The sequence below is a fragment of the Fusarium solani genome (genome assembly GCF_023522795.1).
Source record: "Fusarium solani strain SB1 chromosome Unknown bctg00000000, whole genome shotgun sequence".
Taxonomy (NCBI): domain Eukaryota; kingdom Fungi; phylum Ascomycota; class Sordariomycetes; order Hypocreales; family Nectriaceae; genus Fusarium; species Fusarium solani.
The window spans coordinates 5,079,297-5,091,687 of record NW_027072157.1 but is presented as its reverse complement, the minus strand read 5'-3'; the positions used below and the strand labels follow the sequence as shown (position 1 = coordinate 5,091,687).

The 12,391-nt window shown below is 51.0% G+C and overlaps 3 protein-coding genes across 3 annotated transcripts; all 3 read right to left on the bottom strand.

The window, feature by feature from the left end:
• Positions 1 to 2,137: 2,137 nt before the first annotated feature.
• Positions 2,138 to 4,105, bottom strand: MRS44_001606 (uncharacterized protein; the record flags this gene model as incomplete). The annotated part of the gene is made up of 2 exons (XM_046280628.2): positions 2,138 to 3,751; positions 3,812 to 4,105. 2 exons carry the CDS (start codon positions 4,103 to 4,105, stop codon positions 2,138 to 2,140), a joined length of 1,908 nt encoding a protein of 635 aa, XP_046138128.2.
• Positions 4,106 to 4,950: 845 nt separating this feature from the next.
• Positions 4,951 to 7,153, bottom strand: MRS44_001605 (uncharacterized protein; the record flags this gene model as incomplete). Its single annotated transcript, XM_065623762.1, has 7 exons — positions 4,951 to 5,178; positions 5,232 to 5,303; positions 5,353 to 5,670; positions 5,778 to 6,257; positions 6,319 to 6,457; positions 6,519 to 6,568; positions 6,632 to 7,153. The coding sequence occupies 7 exons, from the start codon at positions 7,151 to 7,153 to the stop codon at positions 4,951 to 4,953; spliced, it is 1,809 nt and encodes a 602-aa protein (XP_065480185.1).
• A 1,942-nt stretch (positions 7,154 to 9,095) lies between these two features.
• Positions 9,096 to 11,864, bottom strand: MRS44_001604 (uncharacterized protein; the record flags this gene model as incomplete). Its single annotated transcript, XM_065623761.1, has 5 exons — positions 9,096 to 10,093; positions 10,144 to 10,430; positions 10,481 to 11,224; positions 11,316 to 11,387; positions 11,581 to 11,864. 5 exons carry the CDS (start codon positions 11,862 to 11,864, stop codon positions 9,096 to 9,098), a joined length of 2,385 nt encoding a protein of 794 aa, XP_065480184.1.
• Positions 11,865 to 12,391: the final 527 nt, after the last annotated feature.

The following is a 12,391-nucleotide window of genomic DNA, read 5'->3' as shown; positions in this document are numbered from 1 at the left end:
AATCGTCAAGTCCCCAGCTAACAACTTCGCAAATCATGGTGAAGTATTTTGCCCTTTGAGCCTATGAGAGGCATAGCTGCGAGCTGACGGGGGAGATCATTACCTTTCGACATTTGAAACCCCTGTGAACTGTAAACACCCGTTGAGGGGTGGGTGCTGATCGAGGACGGCATCAGTTGTGAGACCATAGTCTTTCATCGTTCTCACCCAACAAGAGTCTGGTCAAACAACGAACATAACCATCTGACCCCTGCTGATCTGCCATATGGAACCTGTCTCAAATAACCAGATTCTATGCTTTGCAGAGAGACAGGCACCGCATCGTAAAAAAATACGGCACACTTAGCCGTCAGAGCTTAATCCTATTATTCTAATTTAATAATTTTTTCATCAAAAGATAACCCTAATGAGATTAAAAAGTGCTATAATAGAGACAGCTCTAGCTATTTATTGATACTGCTTTTATGGTTTCCTCTCTGAGCATTGCTCTCGTGTGCCAAAGGAGGTACTTCCCGAAGATGCGGTGACATGGATGGTTCCGCACGGTTTGTTATGAGCAGCTGGCTTGCAGAACATGGCCCCACTCTCTTGGCTTGCCCTTTCGATCAGATGCCGGCACAAATATGAAGGGCTTGGATCTAAATTCTTCGAAAAGTCTATGGACGCATTGTTCCAATTCTTAACGCCTAAAGATGTCTAATGTTCAGGAGAACCCTCTTCCAGACGATACGTCGCGCAGGTGAGAGTGCAAGGCTAGGCGTGACCATATGCAAAACCTGACCGCCTTACTGTAGAGAATGCCTTTACAATCGTGTGTTTCTGGGCCCGGAGAATGTTCTGGATTGGTGGCCTTTCGCCGAGCTTGGATTGAGGTTTGTAAATAGCCTTAAAGAAACACAAGGTATGCCTTTTTCTTCCAGGCCCATCTGACAATTCATTGCCCATATGGTTGACTAGGACTAAGCCGCACACAGCTGCGTCTCTCAGGCGCCTCCAGGTACCAATCATCGAGTTACCACCAAGGCGAAAAGTGGTATGGGTATGGATTTGTGTAAGTTAGGCCTAACTTTCCACCTTCAAGCCATAAACGCATACGAGCTGACTATCCACTAGTGTTACTGCGGTCATGGAGGAATGAAAGTGAGCGTCGATCCTTGTCCTAGGTGCGGTGTTCAACGTTGTCCGAATTGCGAGACACAGAGATTCAACACCCGGTCTTCCGAATATATGACGAGGTTTGACGTTGAGGAGGAGCGTGAGGTTGAACGGCATAACCATGAACAACGGAACAACCAATGGGGTCTGACGGTCCTGCACAGCAACTCAGCGTCCGACGACACGTGGGTAGGTTGTCTCCGTATTCTGACGATTCCGAACATCAAATCGCTAATACAGTTTATGACAGTGCACATTAGTTAGGGAAACAGACGAGTTACATAACGGACGATGGGGGATACACAATACTGGTTCGACGCTACCACCCAGTGGGCAGCAACGATGGCTCGAATGGATCGACTCAACAGAACCTACCGAATAACCGACTCTACACCGGGCGAGTGGGGAAAATGGTTTACAAAACTATCAGGATATCAGCCTCGAATGAGAACATAGAGCAAATGGAGTCGGGCCTGTGGAACCATTACTCCACGATGCTTAATCCAAGCTCGCCCCGCCGGCAACGTACTATGTCGCGCATTTGAGGGATTCTATGAAGGTGCTCGATTCAACCCCAAAGAATCTATTATTGGTGAGCTTGGCGGTCCTTTATTGAGGGGAGCCTGGGACCTAGGAGCTTGGGTATGTGACCGTGGCTGGGATGGGATGTGGATGGCTCAGCCCCTCAGCTTGCTTAGGAGTCAATGCTGGAGATCCGTGGGCTCTACGAAGTGCCGAAGAAGGCAGGGACCATGTTCGAGACTACAGCTATATTTCTTGTATACACAAAATGACTAAAACAAGAAGTTCCATGAAGCAGGGAAATGGGGAGCACAATCTAAATACATGGGATGTAAAGTGTCGCAATAAAACGCCCCGAACATCCCGCTACTGTAACTGAGGAAGACCAATAACAAAGTGAGCGACCCAGCCAAGAGTGCAATATGTCAGGCAAGCGAAACTAGAAGGAGAGGGAAAACCGTCATGAACTATATGGAGAGACGCCCAGCACTCTCAAGCCATTCTCAAATACCTGCCTAGCATTCTCATATAAGGCCATCCTAGCCTTGTTCGTTTCATCCTTGTCCGCCCAATCCTGCTCATCATCGTCGTCGAGCGTCATCATGACTTGATCGACAAGTCGGAGTAGATAGATGATGATGAGAGACGGCTCAAGAGTCTTGAAAGACGCCTGTGCTGTATCGGGATACTGTGCCATGATGCGTAGCAGCTCAGCATAGTCCTCCGCCTCCAGAGAAGCATAGTCCAGTGTCGCGTAGTCGACCTCGACCGGCGCTTCACTCAACTTTGAGGTCAGCCTGGCATAACAGTTCTGGATCGCTGCGCCGGATTCGCTAGCGAGCGATGCCATCTTCTTAGAGTCCACAGCGTATGGCGTCGTCCGCTTGTGAGTGAAATCCTGGATGAAAAGGCTGGAGAGTCCAAGAAGATCCACCGACTTGTCGGTCTTGTCCACAAAAAAGGGCTCCTCCGTCTCCTCGTCGATACTGGTCTGCATCACAGTATGGCAACCATCCAGGTAGTCGCTCAGCAACTTGGCGTCCTTGAACTGATCCGGTGGTCCATTGATCTTGGCAACTCCCACATGCTGGATGCGCTCGGCGAGATCTTGTCTTCCCATCAGTTCCAGACACTTTGCGACCCTGTGGAAGTGCATCTCCTGCTCCATGGCGACGACGTAGATCATCTTGTCGAACTTGTGTGCCTTGTACCTGTCAAGAACTGCGGCGAGGTCACGCAACAGGTAGGAGGTCGTCCCGTTCCTAAAACGCACCACGGTTGTTGAAAGTCCCTTCGCGTCATGCTTGGTAAAGTCGATCATCCAGGATCCGTCGTGCTCTTCGTATACTCCCTTCTCCTTCAAAGCCTCTTCAACCTCGGAAACTGACTCGGCACTGACTTGGGACTCCCCTGAGTACTCGTCGAATGTGACCCCAAGCCGCGCATAGGAATCCGTGTAGTCTTTCACGGTTGCGTCACGGAACCGTTGCCAGAGTGCAATGGCTTCGGGATCCTTGTCCTCCATCTTCTTGAAGAAGACATCCCTCTCGGCATGTAGACCCTGAGATTCGATCTCGCTGGCATCCTTCCCCTCAGCCTTTGCCGCCTTGACCTGTTCATGCTCCGGCTCGAAGAGCTCTTTGATCTTGTGGTTGACTTCGAGTAAGTGACGGAGTGGTTGCTTCGCAAACTCTTCCTCAGAGCCAAACCTCTGCCACCCCGCGGCTAGGAGTCCAATCTGCTTGCCCCAATCTCCCAGGTAGTTCATCTTGACAACTTCCCATCCCATACTAGCGTGGATGTTGGCCACGTAGGAGCCGACCAATGTGCTGCGCAGGTGAGACACCAGGAACTCCTTCTCCATGTTGGGTGACGAGAACTCAACGACGACTTTCTTCTTCGGCCCATCAGGCGCAGTTGCATCGGCAAGACCGAGAGATGAGTCATATCCATATGAGGCGCACCTATCATGGATGTAAGGTAGGAGAAGGCGGGACAATGTGTTGGGCGATGAGAAGACGCGCAGATGGATGCCGTCCTTGATGGGGCATGCGAAAGGCGGCGACCTGGGTAACTATTCGTGGAATAATGTCAGTCATGATGATATCTTGGGGTGTGAATGTCAAGATCGTACTCTGTGGGCGAGATCTAGAACTAGGTCCTTGGGCTTGACGTCCTTGAGTCTAAGCCTCGGGGACACGATCACGAGGTCCCCTTGCCCGGTAACATTGGACGGCTGGATGGCTTCATAGGCGACCAATCTATCGCAGTCGACCAGCCTCTGCAGCGTATCGGCGAGGTAAACTCGGAAGATGTCCTGGGGGTTGTGCACAATGTCGGCGCCAGGGAACTCGGGCACGGGAGTATGCAGCCCTGCCTTGCCAAGTAGGTCCTCTATGCCGCTGACGGAGCAGGTGGTCGTCGCCATAGCCACGATGATTCTGGATGGTGGTTTACGGCTGAAGAAGGGAGGGTGAGTCGGCGCGCAGGTTTGATTGCCTCGTTACGGTCAAGCCGGTTGAGCCAGAAGTCGAGGGCATTTGAATCGGAGCAGAGGAAGGCCGGCGCAGGATCGGGCACCAATTCTCGGGTCATTCTTCAACCTCATGCTGGTGGTAGGCTCGTTGATTTGCTGGGCCAGACTTATATACATACCTTTCGTTGGTTGCCATGCGTGGTGCGTTGTCCAGCCGCACGATTGGTGCCGGTAAAGAGTAGGCTTTGGCAGGGCTACCACGGCGATTGGCTCACGATTTTCCCGGTGAAGAAATACTCCCTCATTATCATGCTCCTTCCCCTTCATGCAGCCCTTGTGTCATCCCGCCTCGAGGTTGACAACGTGTCATATCTCGAACATGACCATCTCCAAGCCCACGTTATGGAGTTTCGGGTGCAGTTGCCTGACGATAAAAGACAACGGCCCAAGGATTTGGAATCCTTACACCCCTTCCCCTCATTTTGATGCCCGAAGCCCTGTCAGGCCCAATAGAGGCTCAACGGTCCTTGGCAATGCAGTCGCCTTGTCCTGCGGGTGGTCACGGGTGAAGCTGGCCATCTGATATGGATTCATTGTCATTAACAATCAATTTTGGGTATCACATAGACTAACAATGCACTATTCAGTTTATCTACTGTAAACGCAGCCATGAATCCCATGCCTTTCACCCAGGGTATAATTTCAGTTCGCCAAGATACTCGTAAACTCCAGCAATAAAACAAGATACAACTCTCAAGAGGGTGAGAAACATGAGGAGTTTGAGTTGCTCATAGGAGTCACTCATGGCGCCGCAGGGCTCGGAAGGTCTCCGATAGAAATGCAACCACATGCTCAAACCATCGCCGCACTTGCTGCCAGTACTGCCTGGACAGGTACATGGCCACAGCAGCGCCCATCAGAACGCAGACCATAACCATGGCCACGTACGAGGGCCAGGATGCCGAATAACCCATGTCTGGCATGGCAGAGTAGAGCTGGGCCACCGTGTTCGGTATCGCAAAGACCTGTAGTGCTTAGTCTGTGGCTTCTATTACCCGACGAAGACGATCCAACTTACAAATGCAGCAATGGCAATTCGGTGAACTTGCTTCGTTATGATCTGTTGTTCGCCCTCGTTATCGTTTTTCCTCTACATTGGGGGTCAGTTTAGATCCTTCAATGAGCACTGAGTGACTCACCTTCCGCCTCACTCCCTCGTACGCAATCTCCAACTGCTTGAGCTCACCCTCAATGCCACATAGGTCGTCTCTGTACTGCTTGATTCCAAGTAGAGACCGCAAGGCATTCGCATCGTTCTGCAGGCTTTGCCATAGAACGCCTTGAGGCAGTGCATCCGGGCCGAGAATGACATCCTTCTCCAAAAAGTGATCCAGCTTTGTGACCAGGCTGGAGGTCGAATGAGCCACATGGTTGAGAGTTTTGGGGAACTTTTCTAACCAAGTATCCATTTCCTTGGCTGAGATATTGCCTGGAGAGCCGTCTTCTGCGTCGGAAGTCTATCATGGCCAGCAATGTCAGTCAACCAACAACCGCAATGTGTACGACTTATCCGACAGCCACCTCTGTGTACCTGACCTGTAGATACTCGAAAAGACAAACTTACATGGAGATAAAAGCTGGCTTTGAACCAGTCTTGTACGTTCCCGTGGTGCTCAACAATCTTGTCGAGAGCAATCTTGAGTGCCGCAACCGCATAGGCTCTCGGCGACTTGGTGAGGTCGCCTTCCGCCTGGACGAGAATGGGATCTGATTTCCCATCCAATTCCAAGGTTTCTTCGTCCGATTCCAAATTGGACTCCTCGTAAAAGACATGATCGTCCAAGCACGCCGCGGTCCAATACTTGTCACTTTTGCCCGTTACTGTGAGAGAATAAACAACTTCATGCAAAATGGCATGATCGTGAAAGGAAGATCTCTCATCTTCAGATGGCTCATGATCTTGAAGGTGCAGGAAGTCAAGGTCGTGACGGTTTCGGAGCCGCTTCCCGCCGTTCGATATGGTCCGGCAGTCCTGGAGGTCCCGAGTGCTGATGCCGTAGTAAGGGACATTGAAGGAGATAACGAAACAACCACCCCACCAGGGCTATTAAATAAAAAGTGTCAGTATATGAGGCGATCGGGGCAGGCTATATATGTCTACTCACAGACTCTCTTAATATGAACTTGGGTTCTGGTGTTGGGGTGATGTAGTCGGCAAAGAGGTTACGAAAGCCCTCTACCTGTGAAGCCGGTGTTGTTTTTATCATGGCAACCACACTTGCTCCATTCGGGTTCTTGATGTAGCTACAATGGTCAGCATCCTCCTGCCATGCAACTTTAGGAAGACCGGGGTCATGAAGCCTACATCCGTCGTGGGGGTCCAACAACGTCGTCTTGGGAACCTTCAGGGAAGCGCTGATATCAATAAAACGGTCAGTTGCAAACAAATTTTCGAGGCAAGCTTTGTGTTTTACGCACCTTCTTCTGCAAAACCAGGTAGAGCTTTTTGTTGTCGAGGATTCGTGGGTAGTCGGGTCGGGGACCAACAAGAGCCTCGTCAACCCAGTTTCGGTCAGAAACCCATGCTTCTGGCTCCTGTGTTCCGGTCACCTCAGATCTCTCTGGATCCCCCGCGATAGCGTTCTGGAGGACGAATTCGCCACCAGCGCAGAATCTTTCGATTTGCGACACGCGACGGTCCCAGCGAGCCGAACTCCTGGAAGGTTGGATGAAGCAGGGGATGTCATCGATTTCAATTCCGTTTCCCCTTAGGGCTTCGACGAATGGCTTATTTTCGATCGTAGGAGAGATCTTGGCCGTGCTGGCGAGCCGTTTCCTCCACTCGTCTGGCTCAAACCAGTCAACCCACTCAAGAGTGGCAGTCGTCCACCGCTCGAACCGTTCGACATAGCCACGGAAGGCAGGGTGCTTGAGGGGATTTCGTGGTTTCTGTGCTTCTTTGTTCTCTCTTCGCCGCTCCCCTTCAGTGTTTGGCTGCATAGCTCGCCCTTCTTCGGCTTTGCGACCTAGACTATCTCTGTTAATAATCATCCAAGTCAACCATCACTATCGGCACAACAAACAGTTCGGGCTCACGCAAGAGCAAGAGTGGTCCATTGTTAGCACCAAATTTACATCCCCAATATCATTTTTCCTTGACCCCTCAACTTTTGTCTATCACCCCCTCGCACACACAAACACACTTAATGACGGACCTTTTCGAGCTCAAAATACTTCCGCTGAAGAACCAGCCGATTCAGTCCTCAGACGGGATGTCTTGCTGAGAAGTAACTTGGGCACCGCGTACGTTGAGTCGTTGAGTCTTGCAGTTGGGGCATCTGGGTATGCCGCAGTCGGGGCATGGATCGACAGAAACCTTCATCCCTCCACGCCCACAATAACACTGGGAAGCCGTCAGTATGTATACACAACAAGGATCATGCCCACAGCGTTACGCATGTCATGTAATTCCACTCACACAGATCCAGACCCATACTACCTTTCGACGAGGCGGGAGCTCCCGAAAAGGAGGGGGAGTCGTTGGAGGCGCAGCTGGGTCGCCTTTTCGTGTTAGCAAGGAGACGAGCTCGGGGCCGAAAGGATGAAGAAGGTGGACAACTGGCAAGGAGGCAGCCGTTAGGCGCCCAAGGCCCTTTAGGCTGCATGGTAGAGGGACGCGAAAACGAGGCTGAAAAGGGCTGTCATGTGCCCGTCAGCAAATGTGAGGCCCGACACGACACGTCCAGACTCACCGATGGTAGTATAGGGCCAGTAAGGCAACTACCTAGGACGTAATCAATACGATTGTAGGAGATGAAGCTCACTTATGGCAAATACAAAAAAATCATAAGGTTAATTGATCCAATCTCCGAGTCTAGGAATTTGAAGAGAGTAGAGCGATGTTGCGGAAGGATCCTGCCCGTTCTCTTATGGGCTATGCGGAACCCGCCAGACTCACTGTCGGTGAGTTTGGCACACAAGTCAAGGGAGTACCCTATGCCCCTTTTACTAGGTTTCCTGTTTGCTTTCTTGTTGTAACTACCTAAGGTACGTACCTCCAATCTCAGCCGGTCAAGTCTAACGGCGTGCAGGTCACTCAGACAAACCCCTACCCCTGCGACTGGCTCCAACTTACGCATTCGATAGGTAGGTGAATAGCCTAGGATGCGATGGAGAGGGACAGGGAACTTGGCGATTTCGAGCTTCTTATAATAGTTGCGTATCCTCCATTAATACCCTCAGCCCAACCTAAAAATCTTCTTTTCGGGAGACCTTGGGAACGGGAATAATTCGTGCAAGCGGATATTCTGTCATGGAGCGTACCGCATCATGAAACATATCACACCGCGCGCAGGCGGTGTAACCAATCACTGAGAAACAGAAACCCGAACAAGAAACATGTGTTAGTTCCACTCGATCTATTACCATGTGGGTGGGAGGCTGGGCATTAGTAAAACTCGAATAAGGTCCAGGCAGTGTGTTGTGAACACAACAGAAATGAGACAGTCGTAGAACAACTGAAGCTTATACCCTAAGCCTCAATAGCACAATGACGTCAAACTCCCCCCAAGCCCAGCCACCCCCTGTAAATAACGAGTATTTTAGATTAAAAACCTTAATTTTTAGGCTTTTATAATTGGGTAAGTAAAAATATTTAATAAAAACAAAGATAATATAAAAATTTATTTATTAAAAATAAAGTATATATAATTTAAGCCAGTGGGTTTCTTAACCCCTGTAAAAAGCCTGTTTGTTAGCCTGATGCAAGCCAGAGTCGTATTATTAGAGACCTTAACTGCTTGACTGTGGGAGAGCTCAGAGATGAAAAGAGGCTGGCAAGGGTGCCAGAACCCATCGGCTCTAATCAATGTATTGAGTCGATACAGTAGTAGATTAAGGTGAATGATGTTATCCCTCGGACCATTTAACCAATTCCTCATCGTCATTGCTCCAAGTTTCCCATCGAGTTCATAATAACCGCGCCCCAGTCAAGATATCCGTCAAACCACACCGACGGGTCCACACCCTGCAACATCTCAGTTGTCCATGGCGTTCCGCCATTCCAATTTTGCATCTGAAGCACATCTGCTTGCATATCCCCACCAATGAACGCATCTGTTCCGTCCATGGGTGCCTTTCCGGTCTCACTGTTGTTGTTGCTGTTGTCCTCCATGTCTGTGTCTCGGCTCTCCTCATCCTGTATCTTGAGCGCTTCAGTGCCAGCAGCCACGATCTCAGCCCAACGCTCCAATTTTGCCCTGGTGATGCGAATTTTGATAGCACTCATACTCCACAGATTGTGATCCGAAGCACCGGGCTCGGTTGACGCAACCTGAAACGTTGCGTTTGCCTCCTCGAATCGGGAGCAGACACCTGTAAGAATCCCTGACACATCCAAGGACAGGCCAGGTTGGGTCTGTATCTGTGACCGAAGAGATGCCACAGCAGCGGGTAGCCTTGGATCGGTTCCCTCCCGTAGAACAATCTGGTTGCACTCTGTTGGATCATTCTCATGACCGGGTGTGGAACCAGCAGGTGTAGCCTTCCTTGAACTTAGACTCGCTGAGTACTCGGAGTCCGCTTTGAACAGTTCCACGTTCGGGTTGTCCGCACTCGTGTCGTGCGGCATTGGCGTCTTCGGACCGGTTAGTGTGATGGGCACTGTGAATTTAGCCCATCTGCCGAGTGCAGTGAGGGCGTAGACAATTTGAGCAGCTACTGGCGTTGTCTGGCAGTAATACTCAGAAATAGGGATCGCGAGCCAGTTATCAAACCATTGCTTTAGAGCATTTCTAGACTGGTAAAAAATATCGAGGGCTGAGGCGGCTCCCAACGTGGGAGAGGTGAGCGACTCGGACATGGATATGATACGAGGGGCGTCTAATACTGGTGGCTCATAGAGTCTCAGGGCAGCTGTGTTTATGAAAGTACATATGATTCCTAGAAGAGTCAGCTTATACGGTTCTTCTGAGATGAGCAAGTATACTGACGGTCGTCTTTCAGCTCCGGGGGTAGTCCGTTTCGTATACGGTCAAGTTCCCCCTGAAACGCAGAGACATAGGCGGATAACGGTGCTGTTGGTAGGCCTGCAACCTCTTCTGCGGGGTCGTCGGGAGAGTTGAGCTGGGAAATTCGCTCCGTCAGATGTTGAATGCGGACAAGATAGACGAGGCGTGTATCTGTAGGGTACTCTTTTTCTCGCTCCAGAACCCCTAGACATTCTTGAATATACTTTGTATATCGCATTGACTCTATTCGAGAGAATCCGAGTGACATCCTAGCTCGGGTTAGAAGCGAGTCCAGTCTTTGCAAGGAAGGACGCCTTACGCTGATGACAAGAACCAGACACCCAGGAGGGCCCTTCTTTCTTCATTTGTTCGTCGCTCGGGTTGAAAAGGTTTCACAACCATCAAGTTCGTCCGCTCGAGTACTGTTGGGTTACGGTGGAGGCCCAGCTCGCCGACAAGCGTTACAGCCATAGCGATTAGGTTGTTCAACTGAGCGTGCATGAAGCAGTGGTATTGATACCAAGCTGCTATGACAATGATCCCCATAAGCAAGTCGAGAGATCGCTCCGAACGGATGAGCATGTGGTCTGCGATGTGCCGCATGAGATAGTACATCTGAGCCCGCATCGACCTTAGACTTCGGAAGGACGTGACCATCCTGATGGCTGACATGAGAAATGGCCGGGTGGCCTTGAGTCTCGCTGCTGTGACATTTCGTGGAATCACGACAAAGGGATGGAGCGCCAGTAGCTCGTTTCTGTATATGTTTAAGAGTACCTCATCCGAAGCAGGTGGAGGAGGCGCATCCCCAGATGCAGGCCTACAGATGCATTGGGGTGGGGCGTAGGAGTTGTAGGTATCAGGAATAGCCCATGGACTAGATCCAGGTGCAAAAGAAGCGTCTGAAGATTTTGATGATGGCTTCTGTTGGTTGGAGACGGCAGGATCTGCTTCAGTCGGGATGCATGTTGTATCTGTCGCCAGATCCGCATTCGTCAGACCCCCTGAGGCTTTGAGCAGATTAACCAGCCCATTCAGCCGCTCTTCAATCTGAGCCGTTCGCCTAAACGATAAAGATCAGTCCTTGCTTGTGTAACAGTAGTCGACTAGGGTTCTCATCATCCCCAGACGGCTCAATGTCAGGGGCAACCTACGAAGGCTTTGGTTGTCTCTTCTTTCGAGGTCGATGAACCTGCTCTGTGCAAACTTTGACCAATCTCTCGCATCTACAAGCATGTGTCAGTCAAGATTTCTACCGCGGCTCTTGATAAAGATATGGGGCGATGCCCGGGGGCAGCTCCGGTGGACCCGGCACTTACACCCCGATAACACGGCTCGTTCGGCATCGGTGACACGAGTTTTTGATGATGACCGGCCGACGGGAGCGGAAAGAGAAAAGAGAGTGGGTATCCGACTCACCTGTCGCACTTGGCCCCGGGAGCACTGTTTGAGCGGATGCATTTCGCCTTTGCGGTTGCACACTGAGAGCAGGCGGCTCCCCATTTAGCCGTCGCGGGCTTGGGCCTGTCAGCGGCGGCTGTCGACATCATCTCGGCCGGGAGTAGAAGCGCTTCAGCGGTACATAAGCCAATCCGAAAGAAGCGGCGCAGGTTCTCAAGGGAGGAACAAGTCCGGCGGACTTTTTGGGAAGTAGGGAAACCTCCTGGCCTCTTCTTAAGAGTTGTCAGATGGTTCTTGGGCATGGACGTGAGGCGGAGTTTATCTTGAGCGCATAAAGTCCGTTCCGGCTGACTAAACGAACGCCGTGTGGGGCCGGGATTCAGGAGCCGCCGGTATTGGTCGCACCAACCACCCTTAGCTGAGGCTTATCCTGAGACGTTGCTCGACTGAGAAGAACCGGAGACTTGGATAAAGGCCGTATCTTACGAATGACGCGCCAGCTTTGGCCTCATTGATGGACAATGAACGTCATCCATTAGAGCCTGTTAGAGTTGGTGCCTAGGCGTTTCGTGTTCAGCTCGGGTCACCGGCACTTGGCCGTTATCGACGGAGGTTGGACCAGGGGCGGCGACGTTCTGGTTGTTGGTATAAAGGATGATAATGTGATAGACTGACAAACTGAGCTGCAGGATCAGAGGTGGAAAAATTCTACCATGTTGAAGCCTCAGCTTGAGGCCACGACATCTTGCTCACATCTGGTGTTGAGACTTTGCCTCGTGAGGTGGGTATAGGCTCAAGAATGAGCTTGAGGCCCTTCTAGATTAGCCAG